Source organism: Gorilla gorilla, chromosome 9 (assembly GCF_029281585.2).
Source record: "Gorilla gorilla gorilla isolate KB3781 chromosome 9, NHGRI_mGorGor1-v2.1_pri, whole genome shotgun sequence".
NCBI lineage: Eukaryota > Metazoa > Chordata > Mammalia > Primates > Hominidae > Gorilla > Gorilla gorilla.
Window position 1 is genome coordinate 53,894,621 of NC_073233.2, and position 27,246 is coordinate 53,921,866.

The following is a 27,246-nucleotide window of genomic DNA, read 5'->3' on the forward strand; positions in this document are numbered from 1 at the left end:
TCCAGATTTAATGGGATACTGAATGAGTCCAATCTCTTAAAAGATTAGAAAGCAGGCTGAGAAGAATGCTGTGTCAATGTTGGGTTGAACACCAGGCAGTGGCAAAGCACAGGAAGTGTTACAATGAAAGACAATTTGAGCAACAGCCTTGTTTCTAAGGATCATAAATCCTGGGACATGGAAATATCCTTATTATGTATTAAATCTTTATGATGATATTCACTGTAATTTCACCTGTTACTGCTAAAATAAAATTTTAGTAGTAAAGAACTCTCATAAAAAGACATTTAAATTACCGTAATTTTGGAGACTACAGAGGAGGCATAAGATCCATTTCAAAAGAGTAAGACAGGCCAGGTGCCGAGGCAGCAGGATAGCTTGAGCCCAGGAGTTCAAGACCAGCCTGGGCAACACAGGGAGACCTCATATCTACAAAAAGTTTAAAAATTAGCCAGGTGGTGGTGCATGCCTGTGGTCCCAGCTACTTGGGAAGCTGAGGCGAGAGGACTGCTTGAGCCCAGGAGATTGAGGCTACAGTGAACTGTGACTGTGCCACTGCACTCCAGCCTGGGCAACAAAGCAAGACCCTGTTTCAAAAACAAAGAGAGAAAGAGCTAACTTTGAGCCCTGCCCCCCAACTATTCCACAAAGAACTGTTTGGTATCTACTATTATCCACACCTGTTACATCTAATCCTAGGGTAGACTGATTTGCACATGGAGGCCTAACCTCAAAGACTTGCATTAACACCTGTTATCTAGAGAATATTCTACCATTTAATATTCTTGGCTTTGAATAACCTAAAGCTCATTTGCTGGAGGTTCCAAAATACTCTGAAGCCTGGTTACAGTGACTGAAATCAGGGGTTGGAAATGTGTCCTTCTCTACAAAGTCCAGAATTCAGGTTCCTAGCAGCTACAACTCAGGGTTAGGTTAGCATTTTGGCTGTGTACGATAGCAGTTCTTGGACAGTACTGCAAGCTAACAAGGTTTCTCACTCTCACAATTTATTTGGGCAAATTGCCAATCAAGATTGATCCAGTTTTGCTTTTTTTGGAGGGTAAAGGACAATTTGATGTTCCTAAAATCACGTGCTGAGCTGTATTTTCAATTAAGACTCGGCGGGGGGGGAGGGAATCAAGGTCCAGGACTGCACTTTGTATGTTAATACAGAATGTTGTAGACGATACTAAACACACTGACTGTAGCTACCAGTCTTCTCTGTGATATGAGACTAAGAATCCAGTAATTTAAAATAATAAAATATTTCCTTCCCAAAAGATTATTTGAAATTGCATGTCCAACCCAAAGCGACAATGCTATAGTTTAAAAAAAAAAAAAATACCTTGTAATCTATCATATAGGAAAACACTACAGCTTAAAGGAATTGGAGCTGGCACACTTGAGCTGATGCTGCTGGTCATATATCAAGTGCACCTTTATGTAAATAACTTAAAGCCTTGAGGAAATGAGCAGTAATGAGACAGACTACAATTGAAAATAATAGCATGAGAGAATTCAGGTTGTTTTGGCTTCTTTTCCCATTTTTTTCTTCCCCTTCTTAAAAAAAGGAACCAATTTCATCAAATAAAGAAAACAGCCCAGTTCCTCTGCTTATGATAGAAATTAGACAACAAAAATACTTACACGGGACTGGAATTCAAAGAGCAATGATCCACCATCATTTCTGGAAGGAAATCCAACTTAAACGCAGCCATCACCTCACTCTCCCCTTCAGAAGCCAATGATATTAACTTGCTGCACTTGTCTGATCCACAAATACACACAGCTTTAGCTTCCTGGGCCCCACAAAAAACACAAAGTGGAAACAGGAGCTCAGGGAAACCAGCAATAAGTGCCACAGAAAGAGGCAGGACTGGGGAAGGGGTAGGGGAAGGGAGTATTGGATTAAAATGGGGATGTGACCATGTGAAGGGAGGCTCAGCCCAGCACACAATGAAAGTGCTGATGCGCCAGGCTTGTTTTGTGCGATTTTCCCTGGCGAAGCAGTACTAAGTGCACTGTCAGATAAATAGTGTCAGATCCATGAAGATAGCAGTGGCTAACAGAGCAGAAGAAACACAAACTTGTTTCACATCCTCCAAACTCCTCCCTGCAAACCAGTTTTTAAAGTCCCCCAAAGCCTGAAACTACCTGAAGCAAGAAAAGGCTCACCGAAGAAATGGGTTGTTAGCCTTGCTTTTAAACTTACGTTTCCATGTGCCAAAGACAGCAATGAGCATAGTGCTTAGGTCCAAACTAACCTCAGAACAGTCACATAAAGAGGAACGATAAGACCATCAGAAGCAGGCCAGAGGCAAACTGGTTGAATAAACTGGCCACCAGAAACTTACCACTCACATACAACTGCCTACAGTTGATCAGCCTTGCTTTTTTTTTTTTTTCTTGATATTTTCAAAAGAGCATCAATTTCTCAACTGACCTTGCTTTCTTGATGTGCTATCTAATGGTTAGAGCAAGGTGTGCTATCTAATGGTTCCTCATCTGGGTGAAAGACTTCAAAAATCCTGTGTTCAGTAACACTCATTAGATGGCACAGGAAAATTTTCTTTACTAACTCTGAAGCTTAATTTGCCAGAAAATAAAAATGGAATAGTAATATTCTGCTTCTTACTAGCATACTAGGAAATAATGTATTTTCAGTTCTCTGTTGTCCTTTCTAAAGAAACAAAGAACAAAAGCCACCTTAGTGATAATAATGAAAAAGAACTAGGGCCTACCAGGGACAACACTCAAACGTGTAAGGGAAAAACCAAGAAATGAAGTCTCTTCATTCTCTTTTTCCTCCTTTAAACTGTTGCTAAAACCAAGACTAGTGAGTGCACACATAAAAATTCTATTATGGGTGAGCAGTAGAGATGGATATACTTAGCAGTCAAGGCAGATGTGTGCTCCCGTTCTCAATTTAGCTCCACATCCCCCCAAACAACAAATGGCGGCATTTCAATATTTAGGCAGTGACTCTAAAATGTTATCTCTGAAGGCTCCCAAATTTCACAGGCTTTCTTTCCATTTTTATCATTAGAGTTGCCTTACCTCAAAGATTTCACTTCACCCAAGCTCAGTTCACAACACAGGGAACTTTGAAAAAAAGAAGTTATGTTCAGCCTGCAAAGAAGTAAAACGAATGAACTCCTAAACACACACAGTTAACGTTTAAAAAAAAAAAAAAAGAAAGGCAACACACAAAGGCATAGGCCTAGAAGTTCTAATCTGTGTAACAATGGCTAACATCTGTCTGCACCTGACCCAGAAAGGTGAAAACTGTCTCTTCTGTCCATGTCCAGACGTCATCATCCAAAATCTAGAACTGTATTGTAACAGCAGCTTACTGCTTTTTCTATTTTTGCCAGAGACTCGCTCATCTGATTTACTACTATAGAGGCAGAAGTGGCAGGAGCTCTCTTCCACCCTATTAAAGCAGCAAAAACAAACTGCAAGTGAGAGGAGACTGTGCAACTGACACACAGTACACAGTTTACCAAGCCCATGCTTGTCAGGCAGAAGATGGTAACCCTAGCTGGGGCTGGTTAGATTACTGGCTATGTTTGTCCTAGTTTCTCCTACGTACACTGGAACTGATGGCATGCCTCCTTCCTATAGAAAGCTGCCTAGACCAAAGAATAACTGAGTCGACAACCAAATTAGATCTTTTAGTGCAAGAATTCCTCTAAAAAGACATTCCAGGCTTTAAAAAGGCTGAGCAACAACAGCTCATGGTGGCTCACGCCTGTAATCAATCCCAACACTTTTGGGAGGCCAAGGTGGGCGGATCACCTGAGGTCAGAAGTTCAAGGCCAGCCTGGCTAAGATAGTGAAACCCCACCTCTACTAAAAAATATCAAAAAAAAAAAAAAAAATTAGCTGGGCGAGGTGGCACATGCCTGTAACCCCAGCTACTCGGGAGGCTAAGGCAGGAGAATAGCTTGAACCCAGGAGGCGGAGGCTGTGGTGAGCTGAGATCACGCCACTGCACTCCAGCCTGGGCGACGGTAAGACTCCGTCTCCCCCACCAAAAAAAAAAAAAACCCTTTAAAAAGGATTCAGTAAATTTCAAGGAACTTACCTAAATTTCAAGGTTATTGTGTTTTTAATATTTCCTAAAAACATATGAAATCCAATTGTATCTCTAGTTCAAATCAGAATCACATCTATAACAAAAGACTACTTAAATGGAGACATTACTGAGTTGCCAGGCACTGTCCAATGTATGAAAAGATGTGCTCTCCTTAAAATAGTTTCCACCAAGCCAAGGGCTTGGAAACATGATTTAGAGTAATGTCTTAAAATCATTTTTTCCCAGTCATAGAACTTTTGTTCAAAAGAAGTCTCCAGAGGCCCAATTTATAAAGCAGTGGAAAACAGAAAGCAGGGCCCATAAATTCTCTGTGCTTATACTGCTATTAAAGTCCATTTTATGATTTATAAAGCAACGCCGCTTTAAAAACCTACAATATGGAAATGTTATTACATGAAAGAGGGCACTTCTTTTTAGGCAGGTCACCAGAGTTATCTCAGTATAATTAAATTCAACATACTTTGGGAAAAGAGAGCACAGAAATTAATCACAAGTCAATTTTAGAAACAGGTTATGAAGTGATAAAAACAATTATGGGAATACAAAAATGCAAATATTAAGGGAAATTTAAAAGTAGAATTAAAAGAAAGTTATTCACAAAAAACTGCCTGTGTGTGCGTGTGTGTGTGTATGTGTGTGTGTGTGTTTAATGTCTTAATTAGTCCGGACACGGTGGCTCAAGCCTGTAATCCCAGCACTTTGGGAGGCCGATGCAGGTGGATCATGAGGTCAGGAGATCGAGACCATCCTGGCTAACACGGTGAAACCCCGTCTCTACTAAAAATACAAAAAATTAGCTGGGTGTGGTGGCACATGCCTGTAATCCCAGCTACTCGGGAGGCTGAGGCAGGAGAATCACCTGAACCCGGGAGGCGGAGGTTGCAGTGAGCTGAGATTGCGCCACTGCACTCCAGCCTGGACAACAGAGTGAGACTCTGTCTCAAAAAAAAATCAGATAGACATTCCAGGCTTTTCCCACAAAGGAAGCATTAGAAATACAGAGGTGACAGGAGGGGTTATAACCAAGGGTCTGCCGCAAAAGAAGGCCTTAACTTTCCCTCAGCCTCTTTTTATCACCTGTTCCTTTCACTCTGAATGTACTTTCATGGTTTCCTCTTCTCTCCCTGGTTGTCCGTCTGTCTCAGTTTTCTCTGCCTTGAATATTCTCTACTTTTTAAAAGAGCAACAATTCAAAGCCTGATTAAGTGAAGGTAGGAGTAGTCAGCCTGCTGTAACATTAAGAACCCAAATCATTAAAAGTGATCAGTATAGGTAAGAAAAACACTCAAAAGAACAGCATTCATTGCATTTAGGATATAGGAATAGTATAAACTTAACAGGAAGATGTAAAACTGGATTAGAAAAGAGAAAGCCTAGCAATCACAGTATGTTTTGCCAAAAGGATGAAAAAGCAAACAAAAGCACAGTTAAGCAAAAAAGCCTAGTTGGCATATGCAAATGTCTACCTTGATAGATATAACCAGGGAGTTCTACAACAGGTGAACAGATTTTATACTTCCACCCCAATAATCTAAGTATGTTTGAAAGGGCAATAAAGTAAAGTCTAGTTATATAAGCACAGAGGAGATTAGAAGCTACTACTGAAAAGGGAATCAATGTCATTAAAAATCACCATCAATCTATATGAGGGAATTCAAATTGCAAAAATCTAGGGAATGGTCATGACCTCAGATTACTGCTAAGTGGACTGGGTATTTTACCCCCGAGTTTCTGGCAGTGAGATGATATAAGACAGAAAAAAAGTAAGCAATTGATACTGGAAAATAACCAACTACAGTAACTTAAATTTTTGCACAGTACCTTTTTGGACCTAAATTTCATTTCCAAATTCGAGTATTTCTAATATAACTACTGGGTCTCCTGAGCTCCCAACCAAGTACCTTGCTTGCATAGGTAAAATATGCTGACACAAATTGGTAATTATCTCTGTGGCATTTCACTTTGTGGAAGATTTCTGTTATTGTTACAAAATGTGACAGTTAAGAATAATTTACAGGGCAAGAACACAGGCTCACGCCTATATTCCCAACACTTTGGGAGGCCAAGGTAGGCAGACTGCTCAAGCCCAGGAGTTTGAGACTAGTCTGACCAACAAAGAGAGACCTATCTCTACAAAAAAATACAAAACATTAGCTGAGTGTGGTGATGCATACTGTAGTCTCAGCTACTTAGGAGGCTGAGGCAGGAGGAGTGACTGGGCCCAGGAGGTCAAGGCTGCAGTGAACCAAGATTGAGCCACTGCACTCTAGCCTGGGCAACAGAATAAGACCCTGTCTCAAAACAAACAAACAAACAAACAAAAAACAAAACAACAAAATAAGTTTTCCATAAGAATCTAGACAATGTAAAAATTTCTGAATGGTGGGGAAGGGGGGGTTAAAGAAGAAATAGAAATATTGTAAAAAGAATTTTTCTGGCTGGGCACAGTGGGAAACGCCTGTAATCCCAGCACTTTGGGAGGCCAAGGCAGGAGCATCATTTGAGCTCAGCTCAGGCAAGACTAGCCTGGGCAACATGGCGCCATCTCTACAAAAAAATACAAAAAATAGTGAGGCATGATGGTGCCCACCTGTAGTCCCAGCTACTTGTGAGGCTGAAGTGGGAGGATCACCTGACCCCAGGAAGGTCAACGCTGCAGTGAGACTTGATCGCACCACTACACTCCAGCATGGGCAACAGAGTGAGACCATGCCTTACAAAATAAAATAAATAAAACATAAAAAATCTCCATTTCAGGCTGGGCGCAGTGGCTCACCACCTGTAATCCCAGCACTTTGGAAGGCCGAGGTGGGCAGATCACCTAAGGTCAGGAGTTCTAGACCAGGTTGGTCAACATGGTGAAACCCTATCTCTACTAAAAATACAAAAATTAGCCGGATGTGGTGGCAGGTGCCTGCAGTCCCAGCTACTTGGGAGGCTGAGACAGGAGAATCGCTTGAACCCAGGAGGCGGAGGTTGCAGTAAGCCGACACCATGCCATTGCACTCCAGCCTGGGCGATAGAGTGAGACTCTGTCACCAAAAAAAAAAATTCCATTTCAAATCTAAAATCACTGTACCAAAAAAGCACTACATTTAATAATCTGTTGTGTACAAGTTGCCTTGCCTGTAAAATTACCACATACAGTATACTGAAAGGATATGACAAAAACATCACCATTTTGAAAACTAAAAAGTTTTCCATTTCCTCCCCCTATCCTTAATCACAGAAAGACTGTACTCAGCTCTGTACTACTGCTGTGTACTCAGCAATAGTATAGCCTCAGAGCCTTCCTTGGAGTATCTGTCACTAACACTGACCCAACAGTCCTGTCAAATTGTGATCACCCTTCCAATCAAGTCATACTTTCAGATCCCACACTAGTTCTGGAACTTAAGTGCATTTCTTAGTTGGTAACAATATACTGTAAGTTTACACTTTATTTAAGCTCCAGTGCTGATTTAAAAATCAGTATGTTAGGCCAGGCACGGTGGCTCACGCCTGGAATCCCAACACTTTAGGAGGCCAAGATGGGCAGATCACGAGGTCAGGAGATCGAGACCACCTGGTTAACATGGTGAAATCCCCTCTCTACTAAAAAAAAATACAAAAAAATACAAAAAAATTAGCCGGCCATGGTGGCGGGCAGCTGTAGTCCCAGCTACTCAGGAGACTGAGGCAGGAGAATGGCGTGAACCTGGGAGGCAGAGCTTGCAGTGAGCCGAGATCGTGCCACTGTACTCCAGCCTGGCTGACAGAGTGAGACTCTGTCTCCAAAAAAAAAAATCAGTATGTTAGCCGGGCACAGTGGCTCATACCTGTAATCCCAGTACTTTGGGAGGCCGAGGCTGGCAGATCACCTGAGGTCAGGAGTTCGAGACCTGTCTCTACTAAAAATACAAAAATACAAAAATTAGCCAGGCACAGTAGCAGGCACCTGTAATCCCAGCTACTCAGGAGGCTGAGGCACGAGAATCGCCTAAACCCAGGAGGCAGAGGCTGCAGTGAGCTGAGATCGTGCCACTGCACTCCAGCCTGGGTGACAAGAGTGAAACTCTGTCTCCGAAAAAAAAAAAAAAAAATAAGTACGTTGAACAAATTCTGGCTCAAGGAAGGTATTAGTATGTGCATGGAATCTACTAAGTTCCGTCCTCATCTCTGTTCCAGTGGTGTCCAATCTTTAGGCTTCCTTGTGCCACACCGGAAGAGGAATTGTCTTAGGCCACAAATAAAATATACTAATGATAGCCAATGAGTTAAAAAAAAAAAAATTTGCAGGCTGGGCGCGGTGGCTCACACCTGTAATCCCCAGCACTTTGGGAGGCCGAGGCGGGAGGATCACAAGGTCAAGAGATAGAGACCATCCTGGCTAACACGATGAAACCCCATCTCTACTAAAAATACAAAACATTAGCCAGGCGTGGTGGCACACGCCTGTTAATCCCAGCTACTCGGGAGGCTGAGCCAGGAGAATTGCTTGAACCTGGGAGGCGGAGGGGTTGCAGTGAGCCAAGATCGCGCCACTGCTCTCCAGCCTCGGTGACAGAGCGAGACTCCGGCTCAAAAAAAAGAAAAAAAAATCTCATGTTTTAAGAAAGTTGATAAATTTGTGTTAGGCTATATCCAAAGCTGTCCTGGGCTACATGCAGCCCACAGGCCGCGGGTTGGACAAGTCTGGTGTAGAGTATTCCTCCCAGCTCCCTCCAACATACATACGCTCACCCCAACAGCTATAAGAACTAGGAAGCAGCTAGTTTTAGTGGCAGATAAGCCTGCCTTGGAAAATAGCTAAGGAGAAAGAGTTGGAAAAGAGGGCAAGAAAATATTTCTAGCTTCCCAGGGACACACATTTTGCAAATGTTATCCCATAATGTACAAAAGAAGCCATCACCTTTCTGAAAGCAACTTTTTCATATCTGCATAGCAGGCCTCATGCAAGAAGGTTAAAAAGATAGCCATGGAGCACACCCATTCAGTAGTTAGCCCATACCTGTAGCTTTACACTTCCCTCTCTGGACTATGTCTTCACTCTAAAAAACCAAGGAAAGAAAAATAAGTGGGCCATGCCTAGACGTCTCTCATGACTCCAGATATATCACCTCTTTCCAAAGAAAAGCCCCTCTGTCACCATGGCAGAAGATAAAAATACAGAAGTACTCCTCCTGCGCCCTTTTTACTCAATGCCTTAAAGATAAGTTGCATTTAATATCTCAAGGCTAATTTTAAAACACCATCAACTTAAATGATGGGGGAAGTAAAATACTAAAAGGTTTAAAAGAGTCTTGCCCTAAAATGTCGTAACAAATAGCAAAACAATGACTAAAATTTATGAGGTTGAATTTCAGTACATCTAGGTCACCAAAACAATCATTTTTAACATCTGCTTTTGGATTGGAGACTAAGAAAAGCTAATGGCTGTATAATTCTTTTAGCAATTAAGGATCGTGTTATTCATGTGGAGAGACCACACTATTTCCCCAAAGCAACTTTCCTGAATACATAGGTGCCGGGCATGAAACTCTACAAAAGCAACCAAGTTCCTGCCACTGTAAATGCATCTTGGTGGCCCTAGGGTGGCGGTGAACCACTGAAACCAAAAAAAAAATCAGAAGATGGGGAAGTTAATTGATGGTAAAAGCAAACAGAGGAACCACAAAACCAATTTGTTTTATTTTTAAGCATATCGAACAATCTTGCAAGTAAAGACTGATTCTATAAAACTGCCCAAATTCCTACAAACTTCCACATACAACTCCTGCCAGTTGTATTTCTGTCTGGCTTTCACTACAGACAATAAACTATTCAAATTCACCAAGGACAATGTCTAAACTGGAAAGTACAAGAATTCTGAAAGACAAAGCCAGACCCAGAACTAACTAGTAAGACACTGCCTATCCTCCCTGAAGACAGAGAGATTTCTTAACTGGCATAAAATAGGTGCTCAAGTATTAACTTTTCATGCAGACTTAATTAGTTTCCAATTTTGCTAATAAAGTAGTGATAGTTCCAGTAATTTTAAGGGCAAAGTTTAAACTAATTAAAAAAAAACCAGAACTTCCTAAAAGCATTTACTTGCACCTGCCTCTACCATCAAAAGTTACCAAGAAGAAAGGAACTTCCATTTACTAAGTTCACAAACTTCATTCAATCCTTTATCATTATGACCATTTAAGGTGAGGACTACCCTAAGGATTCAGATGCTAAGGAAGATAACCTGCCCGTGGCTTCTTGGTAGGTCTGTCTCTCTAGAGAAATGTGACCATAATTTAGGAGATATCAACTTTTACTGAGATAGTGTGTCTTGAGAAGGCTCTGTAGTGATTATCACAGATGGTAGACAGCAAGTTAAATTTCTACCTGTTAAGAGTTCTTCTGGAAGATGTAAAAGTCAAAGGCCAGGGAACCACGTTTCCCTCCAAATTTTATGTGGAACACAGTTTGAAAAACAGTGTTATTATGTGATTGGTTTTCATAGGCATCACTTCCACCCTCTGAGACCAGACTCAGACTGCAAACTAGTCAGGGAATCTCGAAGATAAAGAGAGCAAAAGAGAGATCTGGAGTTGTTAAGAAAGACCAATACACAAAAGGGTAAGGGACAGGTATCTTAAGTCCTGGAGAACGTAGCAGCCCTCAGGGGGCTAGGAACATTTTAACTGCCAGGCCAAGAGAAAGAAAAAAAAATGAATTTCTTTAAAAAAAAAAACCAAAAAAAAACAAAAAACCTCCACATAAACAGGGTATCATCCTACTCCTAAGCCACCAAGACTTTTTAAAGGAAACCACACACACACACACACACACACACACACACACACACACACACACACAAATAAACAACACTGTAATCTTCCACACAGGATTCTGTCACGTGGAGAAGGGCAAATGAATAGTCCAATACACAAAAAAGGTTGTTTTGAGACGGAGTTTCGCTCTTATTGCCCAGGGTGGAGTGCAATGACGCGATCTCGGCTTACTGCAACCTCCGCCTCCCAGGTTTAAGCAATTCTTTGCCTCAGCCTCCTGAGTAGCTGGGATTACAGGCATGCGCCACCATGCCCGGCTAATTTTGTGTTTTTAGTAGAGATGGGGTTTCACCATGTTGGTCAGGCTAGTCTCGAACTCCTGACCTCAGGGGATCCGCCCACCTTGGCCTCCCAATGTGCTGGGATTATACAGGGTGAGCCACCACGCCCGGCCTCAAAAAAGTTATATTTTTTTAAAGCTTTGTCTTCCCAGTTTTGCTTTTCCTATGTTATTTTATTGCCTATTCTGTGAGAAAACTGAAATGCTTTGGTGAGAGAGAAAAGCTGAATGGAAACTAAAAGCTTTGACTGTTTTACATCTTTCCTTTCATTTCTGTGGGGAACCAAAGGGCACATGCTCCGTGAGAAAGCCTGAACTGTTTGTACTGTATTTCCTTGGAGCTCCATGGATTTCTGTTTCTATTAACATTATCTCTACCTTTCTCTATCACAATGCAAGAACCAGGAAGTACACAGGTGGTTCTAAAGAGGAGTAAAAAAGCTAAAAGGGGGGCTGGGTGTGACGGTACACACCTGTAGTCCCAGCAACTTGGAAGGCTAAGGCAGGAGCACTGCTCGAGCCCGGAAGTTTGAGGCTGTAGTGAGCTATGCTGGCACCACTGCACTCCAGCTTAGGCCACACAGTGAGACCTTGTCTCCCCACCCCACTCCAAAATAAGGCTAAAGGGAAAAAGGAGCAAAAAAAATGTAGGGAACAGCCAGGAGTGGTTCATGCCTGTAATCCCAGCACTTTGGGAGGCCGAGGCAGGTGGATCACTTAAGGCCAGGAGTTCCAGACCAGCCTGGCCAATGTGAGGAAACACCGTCTCTACTAAAAATACAAACATTAGGCCGGATGCAGTGGCTCACGCCTGTAATCCTAGCACTTTGGGAGGCCGAGGTGGGCGGGTCACTTGAGGTCAGGAATTCGAGACCACTCTGGCCAACATGGTGAAACCCCATCTCTATTAAAAACACAAAAATTAGTGTCTCAAAAAAAAAAAATGGCCGGACATGGTGGCGTGCACCTGCAATCCCAGCTACTTGGGAGGCTAAGGCATAAGAATCACTTGAACTCAGGAAGCGGAGATTGCAGTGAGCCGAGATCCCGCCACTGCATTCCAGCCTGGGCAACAGGGTGAGATACTGTCTCAAAAAAGAAAAAAAAAAAGCAAGGAAGTAGGGAGAGTGGTGAGAGCAAGATGAAGGGCAAGCTAGCTGAGAGTTCCAATATTATCTACCTGCGATAAATGTTTAAAGACATTTAAAATACAACCTCATAAGAAGTTTTTTAATTGTTCTTCACTGACAGAAAAGGCTCTCAGATCCTCTAAAAGCCTTTCTTAGAATAGGCAAGGTAATAAGCTCTTTATTCTTAGTGTTTTCTACTGGCCTATACAGCTTGTATGCTGAGTAAATGACAAAATATTGTCTTTCCCAGGATGAGTGGCACTGACTCAGTCACCATCAGCAGCTCTTACGTAGCACGTGCTAGATCATGAAGTCCAGAGACAAGGGCCTGTGGCACGATGATGTTCAATAACATACATCAGTCCTAAACCCATGAACTTGGCCTCATTAGTAAGACTCACTGGTTTTTGTTTTTTGTTTTTGAGGGTCTCGCTCTGTTGCCCAGGCTGGAATGCAGCGGTGTCATCTCGGCTCACTGCAACCTCCGCCTCCTGGGCTCAAGCAATCCTCCCACCACAGCTTCCCAAGTAGCTTGAACTACAGGTGTGCACCACCACGCCCAGCTAATTTTTGTATTTTTTGTAGAGAAGGGGTTTTGCTACATTGCCCAGGCTGGTCTTGAACTCCTGGGCTCAAGCGATCCACCCCCTCTTGCCCTCACAAAGTGCTGGGATTACAGGTGCAAGCCCCCGCATCTGGCCAACTCACTCTTAACTAACAATTGTTAGTAAGCAACCTTAAAATTCCTTGAAAAACTTCCTTGATATAAGACAGGGAGCTAATAAAGAATTTAGCCAGGAAGAAAAAGAATTTAGCTGGGTACAGTGGCTCATACCTATAATCCCAACACTCTGGGAAGCTCAAGTGAGAGGACTGCATGAGCCCACAAGTTTGAGACCAGCCTGGGCAACATCGTGAAACCCTGTTGCTACTCAAAAAGAAAAAAAAAATTAGATGGGTGTGGTGACATGTGTCTGTAGTCCCAGCTACTTGGAAGGCTGAGGTGGGAGGATTGCTTGAGCCCAGAGGTCGAGGCTGCAGTGAGCTGTGATGGCACCACTGCACTCCAGCCTAGGCAACAGAGCAAGATCGTCTCAAAAACCAAAACAAAAAAATAATCTAACAACTATCCAGATTAGAGGTTTTTAAATGATCTTAAAAGCAGAACTGTTTTTCTCCTAAACATGAAAGTCAGGCTGTTCAGGTCAAAGATAGAGGAGGGAGAGGCAGGCCCCAACTGTCAGTCTCTCTTGGCCCTCAGGATAACCTCTTGGGAAATATGAGGTAACCTCTTGGGAAATATGAGGTAACCTCTTGGGAAATATGAGAACTAGATGAAATAATTCAAACAATAGATAATTCACCAATATTATATCTGGCTTTGACATAAATGGTTTTTTGAACAATAAATTTTTCTATCTTTAGAATCAATGTATTTAACATACCATCAGTGGTAATAAATGTGCATCTTCAAATTGATGGAATATGGCATTTAAAGTTTGTAAACCCTTATCACCTAAAAGTAAAGAGAAATGTCTAGACATTTGTAAAGTGGCAATAAGTACGAGCTAACATTTTTTGAGCATTTACCATACACTATGACCTGTTTTGGGTGCTTTACATTTAATCCTCATACGTACGCTGTCTCCATTTTGCAGATGAGAAAAGATACAAAGAGATGAAATGACTCCCTCAAGATCACAGAGATCCGGGCTAAGAAGGTTGCTTCAGGTTAAAAATTGTCTCCAAGGAAGCTCATGCATATAACCCACAGAAAGGTCTGTTTAAATGCTAAGGGCCATAAAGTTGAGTCTGACCTTTTTTTTTTTTCTTTGAGACAGAGTCTCTCTCTGTTTTCCAGGCTGAAGTGAAGTGGCATGATCTCGACTCACTGCAACCTCTGCCTCCCGGGTTCAAGTGTTTCTTGTGCCTCAGCCTCCCAAGCAGCTAGGACTACAGGCACAAGCCATCATGCCCAGCTAATGTTTTGTATTTTCAGCAGAAACAGGGTTTCCCCATGTTGCCAAAGCTGGTCTTGAACTCCTGAGTTTAGGCAATCCACCCTCCTTGGCCTCCCAGAGTAAGCTAGGATTACAGGAGTGAGCCACTGTGCCCGGTTTTTTGTTTTGTTTTGTTTTGAGATGGAGTCCCGCTCTGTTGCCCAGGCTGGAGTGCAGTGGCATGATCTCTGCTTACTGCAACCTCCGCCTCCCAGGTTCAAACGATTCTCCTGCCTCAACCTCCTGAGTAGCTGGGACTACAGGCGCTGGCCACCAAGCCTGGCTAATTTTTTTGTATTTTTAGTAGAGACAGGTTTTCACTGTATTAGCCAGGATAGTCCTGATCTCCTGACCTCATGATCCACCCGCCTTGGCCTCCCAAAGTGCTGGAATTACAGGCATGAGCCACCGTGCCCAGAATTTTTTTTTTTTTTTTTTTTTTTTTAAGAGATGAGGGATCACTCTGCCCGGCTAATTTTTTTGTATTTTTAGTAGAGACAGAGTCTGGCCATGTTAGCCAGGGTGGTCTCGAACTCCTGACCTCAAATGATCTGCCCGCCTCAGCCTCCCAAAGTGTTGGGATTACAGATGTGAGCCTCCGCACCCTGCCCAAACTTTTAACTGGAAAAGAGAAAAAAGACAAATAATAGAAATAACTTGGGAAAAGTATATTCTCTTTAAAGTATTACTTTTTAGTCAGCTTGCAGTGCCCTTTACTTCTTTCTTCCTGTTACATGCCCAGCTCAATAAGTAAGTTAGGCCCCCTGCTTTGGAAAACTCCATGTTCACCTACTCTCATGCTCCAGAGAGCCAAGTAATCAGATAAAAGGATCAAGCGGGAAGCAGACCTCTCAGGAGCTGGAGGCCTGTAAACCCAACAATGCTTTAGGCTAAACAGACTAAACTTTATGCTAAACCGTGTGAAAATGGACAAGTGAGATTTCCTGAAAACAAAATCCACAGCTTTCATCAGATTCTATAAGGGGTTCACAACCATTCTTAGAATGGTCCCCTCTTGGACTTCCAATCCCTAGAGGATGGGACTAGATTAATCTAGACTAACACTAGGTCATCTAAAACTATAATTGTATTTTCTCTAAACAAGTTTTTAAACAGCTATCTAGTTTAGTCCACATCACATACAATTCACCTCATTTAAAATGCTGTTAGTGATTTTAATCTCATTTCAAAATGTTGTTAGTGAACTATGTTTCAACTGACTTTCTCATTTATATTCATATCCACAGAACACCTGAATAAAAGTAACACATATCAGACCTTCAATTGTTGAACTTAATTCCCCAGTTTATCTGGTGTAATTTGTAAAGTTTCTATGAATTTTCCTGAATTGAGACATACTTGCACTTCCTAGTTTTTGGGGGGGTTTCCCCCCTGAAATTGCAGGTACTGTAAAAGCAACATGTGGGCAGCACCCCCTCTTTTTTTTTTTTTTTGAGACAGAGTCTCGCTCTGTCACCCAGGCTGGAGTGCAGTGGCACGATCTCAGCTCACTGCAAGCTCCGCCTCTCGGGTTCATGCCATTCTCCTGCCTCAGCCTTCCGAGTAGCTGGGACTACAGGCACCCGCCACCATGCCTAAGTTTTTGTATTTTTAGTAGAGATGGGGTTTCACCATGTTAGCCAGGATGGTCTCGATCTCCTGACCTCGTGATCCGCCCACCTCGGCCTCCCAAAGTGCTGGGATTACAGGCGTGAGCCACTGCGCCCGGCCACCTTCTTTTTTTTTTTTAAACAAAATATTTCATAAGTATTCCTTCCTGTTTTAATTTTTCCATTTCCCCAACTTTAATTAATTATACTTACAACCATATTTTGGTTTATCTTCTACCAGGATTTCTTCCATGCATACAATAAAATGTACAAACACTCAAATACACAAAATTTTCCTTTTTTTTCCCCCCCCCAGATGGAGTCTTGTTCTGTTGTCCAGGCTGGAGTGCAGTGGCATGATCTCAGCTCACTGCAGCCTCTGCCTCCCGGGTTCAAGCAATTCTCCTGCCTCAGCCTCCCAAGTAGCTGGGACTACAGGCGTGCACCACCACACCCAGCTAATTTTTGTATTTTTTAGTACAGACAGGGTTTCGACATGCTGGTCAGGCTGGAACTCCTGACCTCAAGTGATGGGCTCACCTTGGCCTCCCAAAGTGCTGGGATTACAGGCATGAGCCAACACGCCTGGCCTCAAATACACAGAATTTTCAAATTCAATATTATACTAAGTATAATACTGCACAACCTACTTTTTTGCACCTAACAATGATAAACATTTTCTCGCAAGCAGCCATTATTAAAGGATCAGAGCCACAAATGGCCTAAAGCTTGACTCTGCCAATAGCATCCTTGCATATTCACAACCAATAAACAGAACAACTATTTCACAAAACATAATTATTAAATCCTCAGAAATCATACAAAAAAAGTAGTATACGAAAGTTGGATGGGAGTAGGCTCTTTATTCTCCTCCTTCCTCCCTAATCTAGCTCACCTCCCATTTAGTTATATGATCTTTCCATGAGTATATAAGCACCTAAACCAGAGGTCGTCTCACCTGAGAGACACTCTATTTTAGAGGCACTCAGATGAGGCAAACAGAGCATGCAAAAAACATTTTTAAAAATCTCTTTTTGGCCAGGCATGATGGCTCATGCCTGTAATCCCAGCACTTTGGGAGGCCAAGGCAGGAACATCTCTAGCACCCAGGAGTTTGAGACCAGCCTCGGCAACATAGCAAGACCCTATCTCTACAAAAAAAAAAAAAAAAAAAAAAAAAATCAGACAGGCATGGCAGCGCACGCCTGTAGCCCTAATTTGGATGCTGAGGTAGGAAGATTGCTTGAGTCCAGAAATTTGAGGCTGCAGTGAGCCATGATCGTGCCACTGCACTCCAGTCTGGGTGACAGAGCAAGACCTTGTTTCAAAAAATAAATTAATAATTTTAAAAATCTCTTTTCCTATTTCCTCCCCAAATGCCCACACACTGGGTGTAACTCTCAAATCCCCCGTATTTCCTCTCTGCTCCCCAAACAGCTTCCTACTGTGGTGAGAGCTGGGAGGTGGGAGGAGGAATCTAACTCTTTCTATAGTTCCTGTTTCTTTACCATGGCAGTACTGTCAACAATGGACAACAAATTGCTGGATGCAGCAGTAGCAATTTACATATGGTAGCTAAGCTAATGCACAGCTTTCTCTGGGCAGAATTACTAACGCTTCTACCTATCATTGCAGTTTGAACCCAATGTTCCAGGCACATCAGTGTTAAGTATTTGCCTGGTGGCTTCTACCTTCAAAGGCACAGGGAATGATACACAGAAGTAATACACAGAAGTGAGGGAGGTGGAGGAAGTCGGAGCTCTGAACCCACCGAGGGAGGGTGCTAGCTCCAAGGACTGTGACACCAGACGAAGTACCTAATTCAAACCCAAAGGCTCAGTCATTCAACCTTTCCATAATATTCATGATCACTTGCTCAAATTTGGCATGTTCTAAGGCCACAGTTCCTTCTCAGTTTCACTGCCCTGCCATGAGGCCAAATCTGTCTTATCTAGTGAGTCACTACTGCTCCTCTTTCCAACTGCATTTTGATTTCAGCCCACTTGTGCAGCTCATCAGGGCTGCACCATATGTTAGTACCATGTAGGCAGAATGTGACTAATTTTTTTCTCAAGCACTGTGAGAGCGACTTTTAAATCACCTTATAATCTTGATGTCTCTTGCAGAGTCATTATAATACATAACCTTTGGAAAGGACTATAATTATTTTTCTGAGTGCTCAAAGGAGATTCTTCAGCATTTTCATTCCAATTTTTCAGATGAAGGAACTAAAGGGAAGATAAGGGATTAAGAGACCTGGGTTCCACAACCAACCACTGGGACTTGGACTTTCTTGAGTCACAGTGCTGTATTTGGTAAAATAAGGCAGCTTGTAAAATGCTTTTTATTGGGAAACTCAAAATATTACTTTGCCTCTCTTTATTATTTACTTATTTATTTATTTTTTTTTAGATAGAGTCTTGCTCTGTCACCCAGGCTAGAGGGCAGTGGTGCGATCTTGGCTCCCTGCAACCTCTGCCTCCCGGGTTCAACATGGTGAAACCCTATCTCTACTAAAAATACAAAAATTAGCTGGGCATGGTGGCAGGCGCCTGTAATCCCAGCTATTTGGGAGGCTACGGCAGGAAGAATTGCTTGAACCCAGGAGGTGAGCTGAAATCACGTCACTGCACTCCAGCCTGGGTGACAGAGCAAAAGACTCTGTCTCAAAATAAAAAATAAAAATAAAAAGAGAGAGAGAAAAGGACTGAATGGCCCATGGACCACAAATGTTTTTTGAATTGGTCAAGATCATAATAAGTGAGTGAAAGTAATGCTCTAATACACTGAAAGTAAAATAGAGATGATTTGCAGATTTAGCTAGTATCACCAAATTCCCCCGAATTTAGTTTAAAAGGAAGGGGAGCAGCTGCTTCCACCTCCTCTAGGCAACCTGCCTCTTCTCCAACAATAACAGCAATAATGGTTGCTACAGCTGATAATTAAGCTCATCTCAAGAGGGTTTCTTAAATCTTCCAGGTATTGCAGATCCTATGTTTATTCTAGCAACTCTTTAGGGTAATTGCTTGACTGACATTGCAATTATTAGGCCTCCCCATCTCCATTAATAATATTCTCTTTTTTTTTTTTTTTTTTGAGACAGAGTCTCACTCTGTCGCCTAGGCTGGAGTGCAGTGGCATGATCTTGGCTCACTGCAATCTCTGCCTCCCAGCTGTAAGCAATTCTCCTGTCTCAGCCTCCCCAGTAGCTGGGACTACAGGCCCAAGCCACCAAGCCTGGCTAATTTTTATATTTTTTTAGTAGAGACAAGGTTTCACCATGTTGGCCAGACTGGTTTTGAACTCCTGACCTCAGGTGATCCACTTGCCTCAGTGTCCCCAAGTGCTGGGATTACAGACATGAGCCACCACGCCCAGCTCACTAGTATTTTTCAATGGATAGTATCACTTGCAAAATATAAAAAGGGATAGTATCTCATCAATATTGAAAACTGAGCTGAGCACAGTGGCTCACACTTATAATCTCAGCACTTTGGGAGGACTGCTTGAGCCCACAAGTTCCAGACCAGCCCAGGCAATATAGTGAGACTTATCTCTACAAAAAAATTCAAAAATGAGCTGGGTGTGGTGGCGCGTGCCTGTAGTCCCAGTTACTTGGGAAGCTGAGGCGGGAGAATCACTTGAGCCCAGGAGGTCGGGGCTGCAGTGAACTGTGATCATGCCACTGCACTCCAGCCTGGACAACTGAGAGAGAGCCTGTCTAAAAAAACAAACAGGAAAAAAAAAAAAAAAAAAAAAAGACATGCCCTTTGAATTCAGCAATCCCAGTTCTAGAAATATAGTTTACAAATAATCTTGTATCTGATGTATACAAAGTATGCAAAGGGGCATTCATAAGAACATTGTTTATATCAGCAAAACCTGAAAACATATGACCATTAATTGAAGGCTATTAAATACAGTATAACCACACAACAGAACACTATGTAGCTATTAAAGAAAATAAGGCAGCTAACTGATCAAGACGTATTCATATAATAAGAAAGGAATTACACATGGCTTGTATATGAACAGATTATCTCTGGATGGATAAAGAAATAATTGCTAACAGTAGTTGTAGAGGTGGAACAGTGGTTGAATTGCTTACATGTGAACACGTTACCTATTCTACAGAAATTTTTTTTTTTTTTTGAGACGAAGTTATGCTCTTGTTGCCCAGGCTAGAGTACAATGGCGCAATATTGGCTCACTGCAACCTCTGCCTCCCGGGTTCAAGCAATTCTACTTCCTCAGCCTCCCGAGCAGCTGGGATTACAGGCACCTGCCACCACACCCAGCTACTTTTTTGTATTTTTAGTAGAGATGGGGTTTCACCACGTTGGCCAAGCTGGTCTCGAACTCCTGACCTTAGGTGATCGACCTGTGCTAGGATTACAGGCATGAGCCACTGTGCCCGGCCTACTGAAAATTTTTTTAAAGAAAACTCGAGCTTTTGGAGCACGGCAACCTAACCTGCAGACACTGTATCCCCTTGTCCACTTCCCCCTGCAACCCATATGTCCATTCCTACCACTTAAAAAAATGAAAACTCGTGGAACTATAAAGCACAAAGTAAAGAAAAACCTCAACTCATACTCTTTTCCAAAACAGCATTTTGGTTTTGTATTTTTTTCCTGCTTTGCCTGAAACTTCTGTGTGGAAACTGCCATTGTCCAGGTGATCCAGAAGTATATCATAATTATATCACACCATTTTAAATGACCCCAGCAACTCAAATAACATTCATGCAGCTGGGACCTCATCATGTATGGCCTATTTACAAAGTCTGAAGCTATTTTCAATCACTCAGCTGTATAGCTATACATTTTCTTCAATCAACCTTTCCTGCCAAGGCAAAGTGCAACATTAGCTGGATTCCAGTAAAGAAGGCAAGGGACAGGGTGAGATAATATGTCAAAACAAGTTCTATAAATACAGCTTTTGGCTTGTATCTCAAAAAGGAATCAAAAGAGCTTCAAGTTTAAACAGAAAAACCCTACAGTCCCTGCAGTATCTTACTTGAAGGCTCTAGAGAACAGAAGACACCAGGGAACTGGAATCTTATTTCTCACACTGTAATATCTTGTCTCTCTCTCCCTTATCTCAGGAGCAGGTTTAGATGCAATTGCAAGCTTTATCATTCCAACTCTGCATCTCCCCTGCCTCTTTTCTTATCTTACCTCTACCCTACCAAACACATCAATTTCCTTCCTCTCTGTGAGGCTGCTCCACCTCTTAGGCAGACAGGCCCAATACACACAACATACAACAGTCTTTCCTTAGCACTAGCCACCTAACTTCTATCATCTCCAAAATCCTTGACCAAGCAGCCAAGAACCCTGCCTGTACCATCTGCCCCAACCTCACCATCAAACACACGGGCACTCATGCGGGATGCTTCCATATGGTCTTGTTTCAGGAGCTTTGCCCTGTTCTGTTGAAAAGCAGGAAACTTTCTTTTCTTTCCGTTCTTAAATTCTTAATTCTATAAAACTAGAGAAAACAGAAACTACTTCTGTAGAGACACTTCCTGAGACAGTTAGGTTATAGGCCAGAAAATGCAAATTTTGTACCTCTGTTTCAGCCAATCAGGGAACACGTTCAGCAAAGCTTGATTCACCCTAAAGGACGCACAGCCCTAGGACAAATTCTATTCTATTCTATTATCACTTTTTAAAAAAAGTTACTTTGGCTGGCCTGTAATCCCAGCATTTTGGGAGGCCGAGGCAGGTGGATCACTTGAGGTCAGGAGTTCGAGACCAGCCTGGCCAACGTGGTGAAACCCCATCTCTACTACAAATACAAACAAATTAGCCCGGCGTGGAGGCAGGAACCTGTAATCCCAGCTACTTGGGAGGCTGGGGCAGACGAATCACTTGAACAGGGAGGCAGAGGTTGCAGTGAGCTGAGATCACGCCACTGCACTCCAGCCTGTGTGACAGCGAGACTCCATCTCTAAATAAATAAATAAATAAATAAGGTACACTTCAATTATCATGCTTTCATCACTCTGCAATTGTGCTCCTAAAGATGCTTCTCGCCGGGCGTGGTGGCTCACGCCTGTAATCCCAGCACTTGCACTTTGGGAGGCCAAGGCGGGTGGATCACAAGGTCAGGAGATCGAGACCATCCTGGCTAACGCGGTGAAACCCCTACTGAAAATAAAAATCAGCTGGGCATGGTCGTGGGCGCCTGTAGTCCCCGCTACTCGGGAGGCTGAGGCAGGAGAATGGCATGAACCTGGGAGGCGCAGCTTTTAGTGAGCTGAGATCGTGCCACTACATTCCAGCCTGGGCGACGGAGCCAGACTCCGTCTCAAAAAAAAAAAAAAAGGAGTGCTTCTCACATTTAAATACCCACTTAAATCATCTGTCACATCCTTCAAATCACTCCTAAAAAAATCTCAACTGTTCCACAAAATTTAACTTGTCAGTGCTTTGATTTCATTTTTACAAAACCAAGCTCTTAAAAAAAAAAAGCCAGGAGATCTATCAATCAAAAAAGCAACTACATTTTTAGAAAACATCTACTATATACCCAGAACTAAAGAGGATACCAAAAAAAAGGCACAATCCCTGTCCTTAAGGAGTTAATGGTCTTGTTCAGAAAATATGACTTGCACTAGAAACAAGAAACATGGGAGAGCATCTATCTAAGGGAAAATGTTACCATAAATGTGAAAGACTTAAAAAATCTCAGGAGAGCTGATTCTTATTTCCCTGTCTAAATCAAATTTTTGTGCTATTTCATCACACTGTCCATGATATAATACATTTTTTGCTACCCTCCACTGAATTACATGGCCTACTAATAATTCCCTCATCATCATTTCTTTTGAACAGACTTCTCTGTGTTTTCCTGTCACTCTCACACAGATTATAAGTTTATGGATATGGCAAAACTTGCTGGTTCTACCTTCCCATGCTCCCCTTGTAAGGGCATCTCCGGAAGATGTGTGGTGCAGGAAACGAGGTAAAGAAGCAGGCCAGGCACTGTGGCTCATGCCTGTAATCCCAGCATTTTGGGAAGCCGAGGTGGGCAGATCACTTGAGCTCAGGAGTTCAAGACCAGCCTGGGCAACACGGCAAAACCCTACCTCTACCCAAAAAATACAAAAAAATTAACTGGGCATGGCGGCATGTGCCTGTAGTCCCACCACTCAGGAGGCTGAGGTGGGAGGAACACTTGACCCTGGGAGCAGAGGTTGTGGTGAGCCAAGATCGTGCCACTGCCCTCCAGCCTGGGTCAGTGAGAACCAATCTCTTCCCGCGCCCCCTCCCCCTCCCCAAAAAGGCTAAAATTAATTCTGCTTTCAATATCTTCAGTAAATAGTCTGGTACTAGTGGAGATAAACTAGTAATTTTAGAGATGTTTCACAAACTTGTTACTTGGCTTGCTGTTCTTTACCACCAATAAATGAACTAGAGGGCAGGGCGTGGTGGCTCACGCCTGTAATCCCAGCACTCTGGGAGGCCAAGATGGGCGGATCACGAAGTTAGGAGATCGAGACCATCCTGGCTAATACAGTGAAACCCCGTCTCTACTAAAAATACAAAAAAATTAGCTGGGCATAGTGGCGGGCGCCTGTAGTCCCAGCTACTCAGGAGGCTGAGGCAGGGGAATGGCGTGAACCTGGGAGGCGGAGTTTGCAGTGAGCCGAGATCGTGCCACTGCACTCCAGCCTGGGCGACTGAGAGAGACTCCGTCTCCAAAAATAAAAAATAAAATAAAAAATAAATGAACTAGTACAGTTGATGGTGATCTGCAAAACCAAAATCATATAGTTATTTTCATAAGGAAATTCTAAAATGAAAATGGGTTAGACTGATTCATAATTTAATAATCTCAAATAATAAAGTGTGCTAATAAAATAGACAAATATTTACTACAAACCCACCATGTACCCTATACCTAGACTCTGGAGTCATACCACTGCTTTCTAATCCCAGTTTTGCTGCTTACTAGCCAGGTAACTGGGGAAATTGTTTAACCTCTTCATAAATACCTCTGTTTCTTCATGCACAAAATGGTTACAGAAACAGTATCTACCTTACAGGATATTTGTTAGAATTAAATTTATATATGTAAAGCATTTAGAATAGTGCCTGACACATAGAAAGTGCTCAATAAACATTTGCTACTATTATTATTCTGGGCACTAAGATTGGTGTCTATGGTGGAAAAGAATGAGTCCCCAAAAATTTCAGCCTGTTACATGATGATTCTATCTCTTCAAAATAAAGTACCTGATCTTAAGATGTACTGTACAACGCTCAATGGTTATGTTACTCAAAGACAACAGGTTCATCTGTTTACTGAGCTAGAAACACAGTATGTAGTTTCAATTTTTAAAATGCAACAGCTATGCTAATTTTTTTTTTTTTTTTTTTTTGACACGGGTTTTGCTCTTGTTGCCCAGGCTGGAGTGCAATGGCATGATCTCAGCTCATCGCAACCTCCATCTCCCGGATTCGAGAGACTCTCCGGCCTCAGCCTCCCGAGTAGCTGGGATTACTGGCATGTGCCACCAAGCCTGGCTGATTTTTTTGTATTTTTAGTAGACACGGGGTTTCTCCATGTTGGTCAGGCTTGTCTTGAACTCCCGACCTCAGGTGATCTGCCTGCCTCGGCCTCCCAAAGTGCTAGGATTACAGGTGTGAGCCACCTTGCCCGGCTGAAATTTTTTTTATCATTAACACTTGAAGTAGGCCGGGCATGGTGGCTCAAGCCTGTAACCCCAGCACTTTGGGAGGCCAAGGCAGGCGGATCACCCGAGATCAGGAGTTGGAGACCAGCCTGGCCATCATGGTGAAACCCCATCTCTACTAAAAATACAAAAATTAGCTGGGCATGGTGGTGGGCGTCTGAAGTCCCAGCTACTACTCCAGAGGCTGAGTCAGGAGAACCCTGGAGGCAGAGGTTGCAGTGAGCTGAGATTGTGTCATTGCACTCCAGCCTTGGTGACAGAGCAAGATTCTGTCTAAAACAACAACAACAACAACAAAAAAAAAAACGCCAGGCACAGTGGCTCAGGCCTGTAATCCCAGCACTTTGGGAGGCCAAGGTGGGTGGATCACCTGAGGTCAGGAGTTCGAGACCAGCCTGGCCAACGCGGTGAAACCCCATCTCTACTAAAATAAAAAAATTAGCCAGGTGTGGTGGCATGCGCCTGTAGTCGCAGCTACTCAGAGGCTGAGGCAGGAGAATTGCTTGAACCTGGGAGGTGGAGGCTGCAGTGAGCTGAGTTCGTGCCACTGCACTCCAGCCTGGGCAACAGAGCGAGACTCCATCTTCAGAAAAAAAAAAAAAAAAAAGCAAACTTGAAGTAATAAAATAGGCTTCATTTATTTAAAAAAAAAAATTGGGTACCTGAGATTATTCCAAGATATTTCCTAGCAGGAGGGGGAAGTGAATAGGTAAGAATTCTGGCAGCAATAGGCTGACAGATCTTGCACCTCCAACTGGGCCTGTTAGAGTCCAATATCTTCATTATGGATTACCAAACCACTTGTTCTGAGAACACTTATTTATGTATAAACATTTATTCATTCCTTTCATCAAACCAAAAAAAAATTTTTTTTCATGAAGCTTTCAAAATGGACACACTGGAAAAATATAAACTAATAAAATGAGACCAGGGAAGTTATAAATTTTAAAAAAGGCCAAGAACAAAAAGAAAGCTAGAATATAGGTGTGCTAATCAGAGTGTCACTTACTGAGGCTGAGCTGTAAAATCAAAGAGCTGCCACTGATTTTAATCTCCAACGACAGGCTCTACATAGGGTGCACAATGATTCATAGTATAAATGGGAAAACATTAGGACAGTAAAATGAGAAGGGCACTAAGAATAGCCAAGAAAGAGAAGATGAAGAAGATATAATTCCACACTCAAAAGAATTTAGAAAGTCCGTAAATATACAGGATCCAGGAGAGGCTAAGCACCAGGTCCTAGACCCTAAACAAATAAGCATCCAAAACCTACAATGGACAAGGTACAGAAGAGATCCCTAAGTGATTCAGAGCCAGAATACATCAGTGTATAGTCACACAGAACTCTGCATCCATACCACACAGCCACAGAAGAAGCTGCCTCAATCAAGGTGTTTCTCCAGCATTTAGTAACGTCCTTTCCTCTCCTCACTGACTACAGTTACAAATAGTATGGGCAGAGAACTGTCTCATCCCCACTCAGCTGACAAGTTCTATTCCCAACACTGCATGCTTATGACTCATGAGGGGATGGGGGAGGGGAGTGAAAGGAAACTGTAAAACAAAGCAACAAACTTGAATTTAGACTTACGCTGACCAGGAGTAAGGAATTCATCACTGTTTAATTAGAATATCTCATAACAAACCAAGAAAGTATCCTTTTAAAATACAGTAACAAACCCAGTATCTTCTGAAAATAACCTGAAATTTGTCTACATGTCATGTCTTCTGCTATTCCTTAAATAGACATGACACCAAAAGACATTACAAGGCCTCTGTAAGGCCAAACTTTACAAAGCACTCAAACAGCACAAACAGCATACGTTGCTGTGGGGCCCAAAGCAACAGGGCATTCCCCACAGTTCCTTTCCTGGCAGACAGCGAAGTCAACACACTTAACCCCTACTGCACTCTTTCAAGATGTGCACTAAATCATTTCTTAAAGGGGTGGAGGTGGCTCATCTTTTTATACTCGAATTTTATGTCAAAAAATTTGAGTGCCAAGAAAGGAATTCAATACCACCCCAAGAGCTGATCTTTGTGACCTGTAACAAAACAAAGAGGAAAAAAAAAACACTACCACTTCAACAAGGTATGTTTCTAAAGGGAACCCAAAGACCATTTCTGACATCACATTTCCCTGTTTGGTACCCTCTCGCCAAGATGGTATTTTGTTAAATACAAATCTTGTCTCCTCACCCCATCCCTAACAACCTGAAGCATTCTCTACAATTTACAATTGACAAACCTAAACACAGCAAAGCAACAAAGACAAACGAGTCACCTCTTTCACTTGAAAACCTCAGTCCTCCACAGAGACGCACACAGACAGACAGATGGACGCACGTAAGAACACAAACTGTGTGCCCTGGCTGAGTCCTGAGCAGGTCTGAGCCGGTGCGGGTGCCAAAGGGTGGCCACACGGCCTAGCTAGTGGGCTGCTCCTGCTGTTGCTGTACAAATATAGCAAGCTAAAATGTGGAACAGCAGCTTCAGCAGAACAGATTCTGCTCCGTGCTCAGAGAGGGAGGAGCAGGGAACTGAACAGCTTTACCCATACATGGTTGCTGAAAGGGGGCCATTAGTGAAAGCCCAATTATCTCACACACAT

At 42.6% G+C, this 27,246-nt stretch overlaps 1 protein-coding gene across 21 annotated transcripts in view; it reads right to left on the reverse strand.

The window, feature by feature from the left end:
* CELF1 (CUGBP Elav-like family member 1) overlaps positions 1 to 27,246 on the reverse strand; it is an 87,631-nt gene that overhangs the window by 31,881 nt on the left and 28,504 nt on the right. For 10 of the 21 annotated variants that reach the window (XM_055354904.1, XM_055354903.1, XM_055354908.2 and 7 more), the window contains exon 2: positions 1,648 to 1,799. The exons of 1 other annotated variant lie outside the window; for it this stretch is intronic. In XM_055354904.1, coding sequence (XP_055210879.1) covers positions 1,648 to 1,718 — 71 coding nt within the window. In that variant the 5' untranslated portion in view covers positions 1,719 to 1,799. Of the gene's footprint in view, positions 1 to 1,647; positions 1,801 to 3,057; positions 3,134 to 5,176; positions 5,357 to 9,089; positions 9,130 to 26,919; positions 27,126 to 27,246 lie in introns of those variants that run through there. 10 more of the 21 variants (XM_055354922.1, XM_055354921.1, XM_055354919.1 and 7 more) reach the window with 5 other exon arrangements.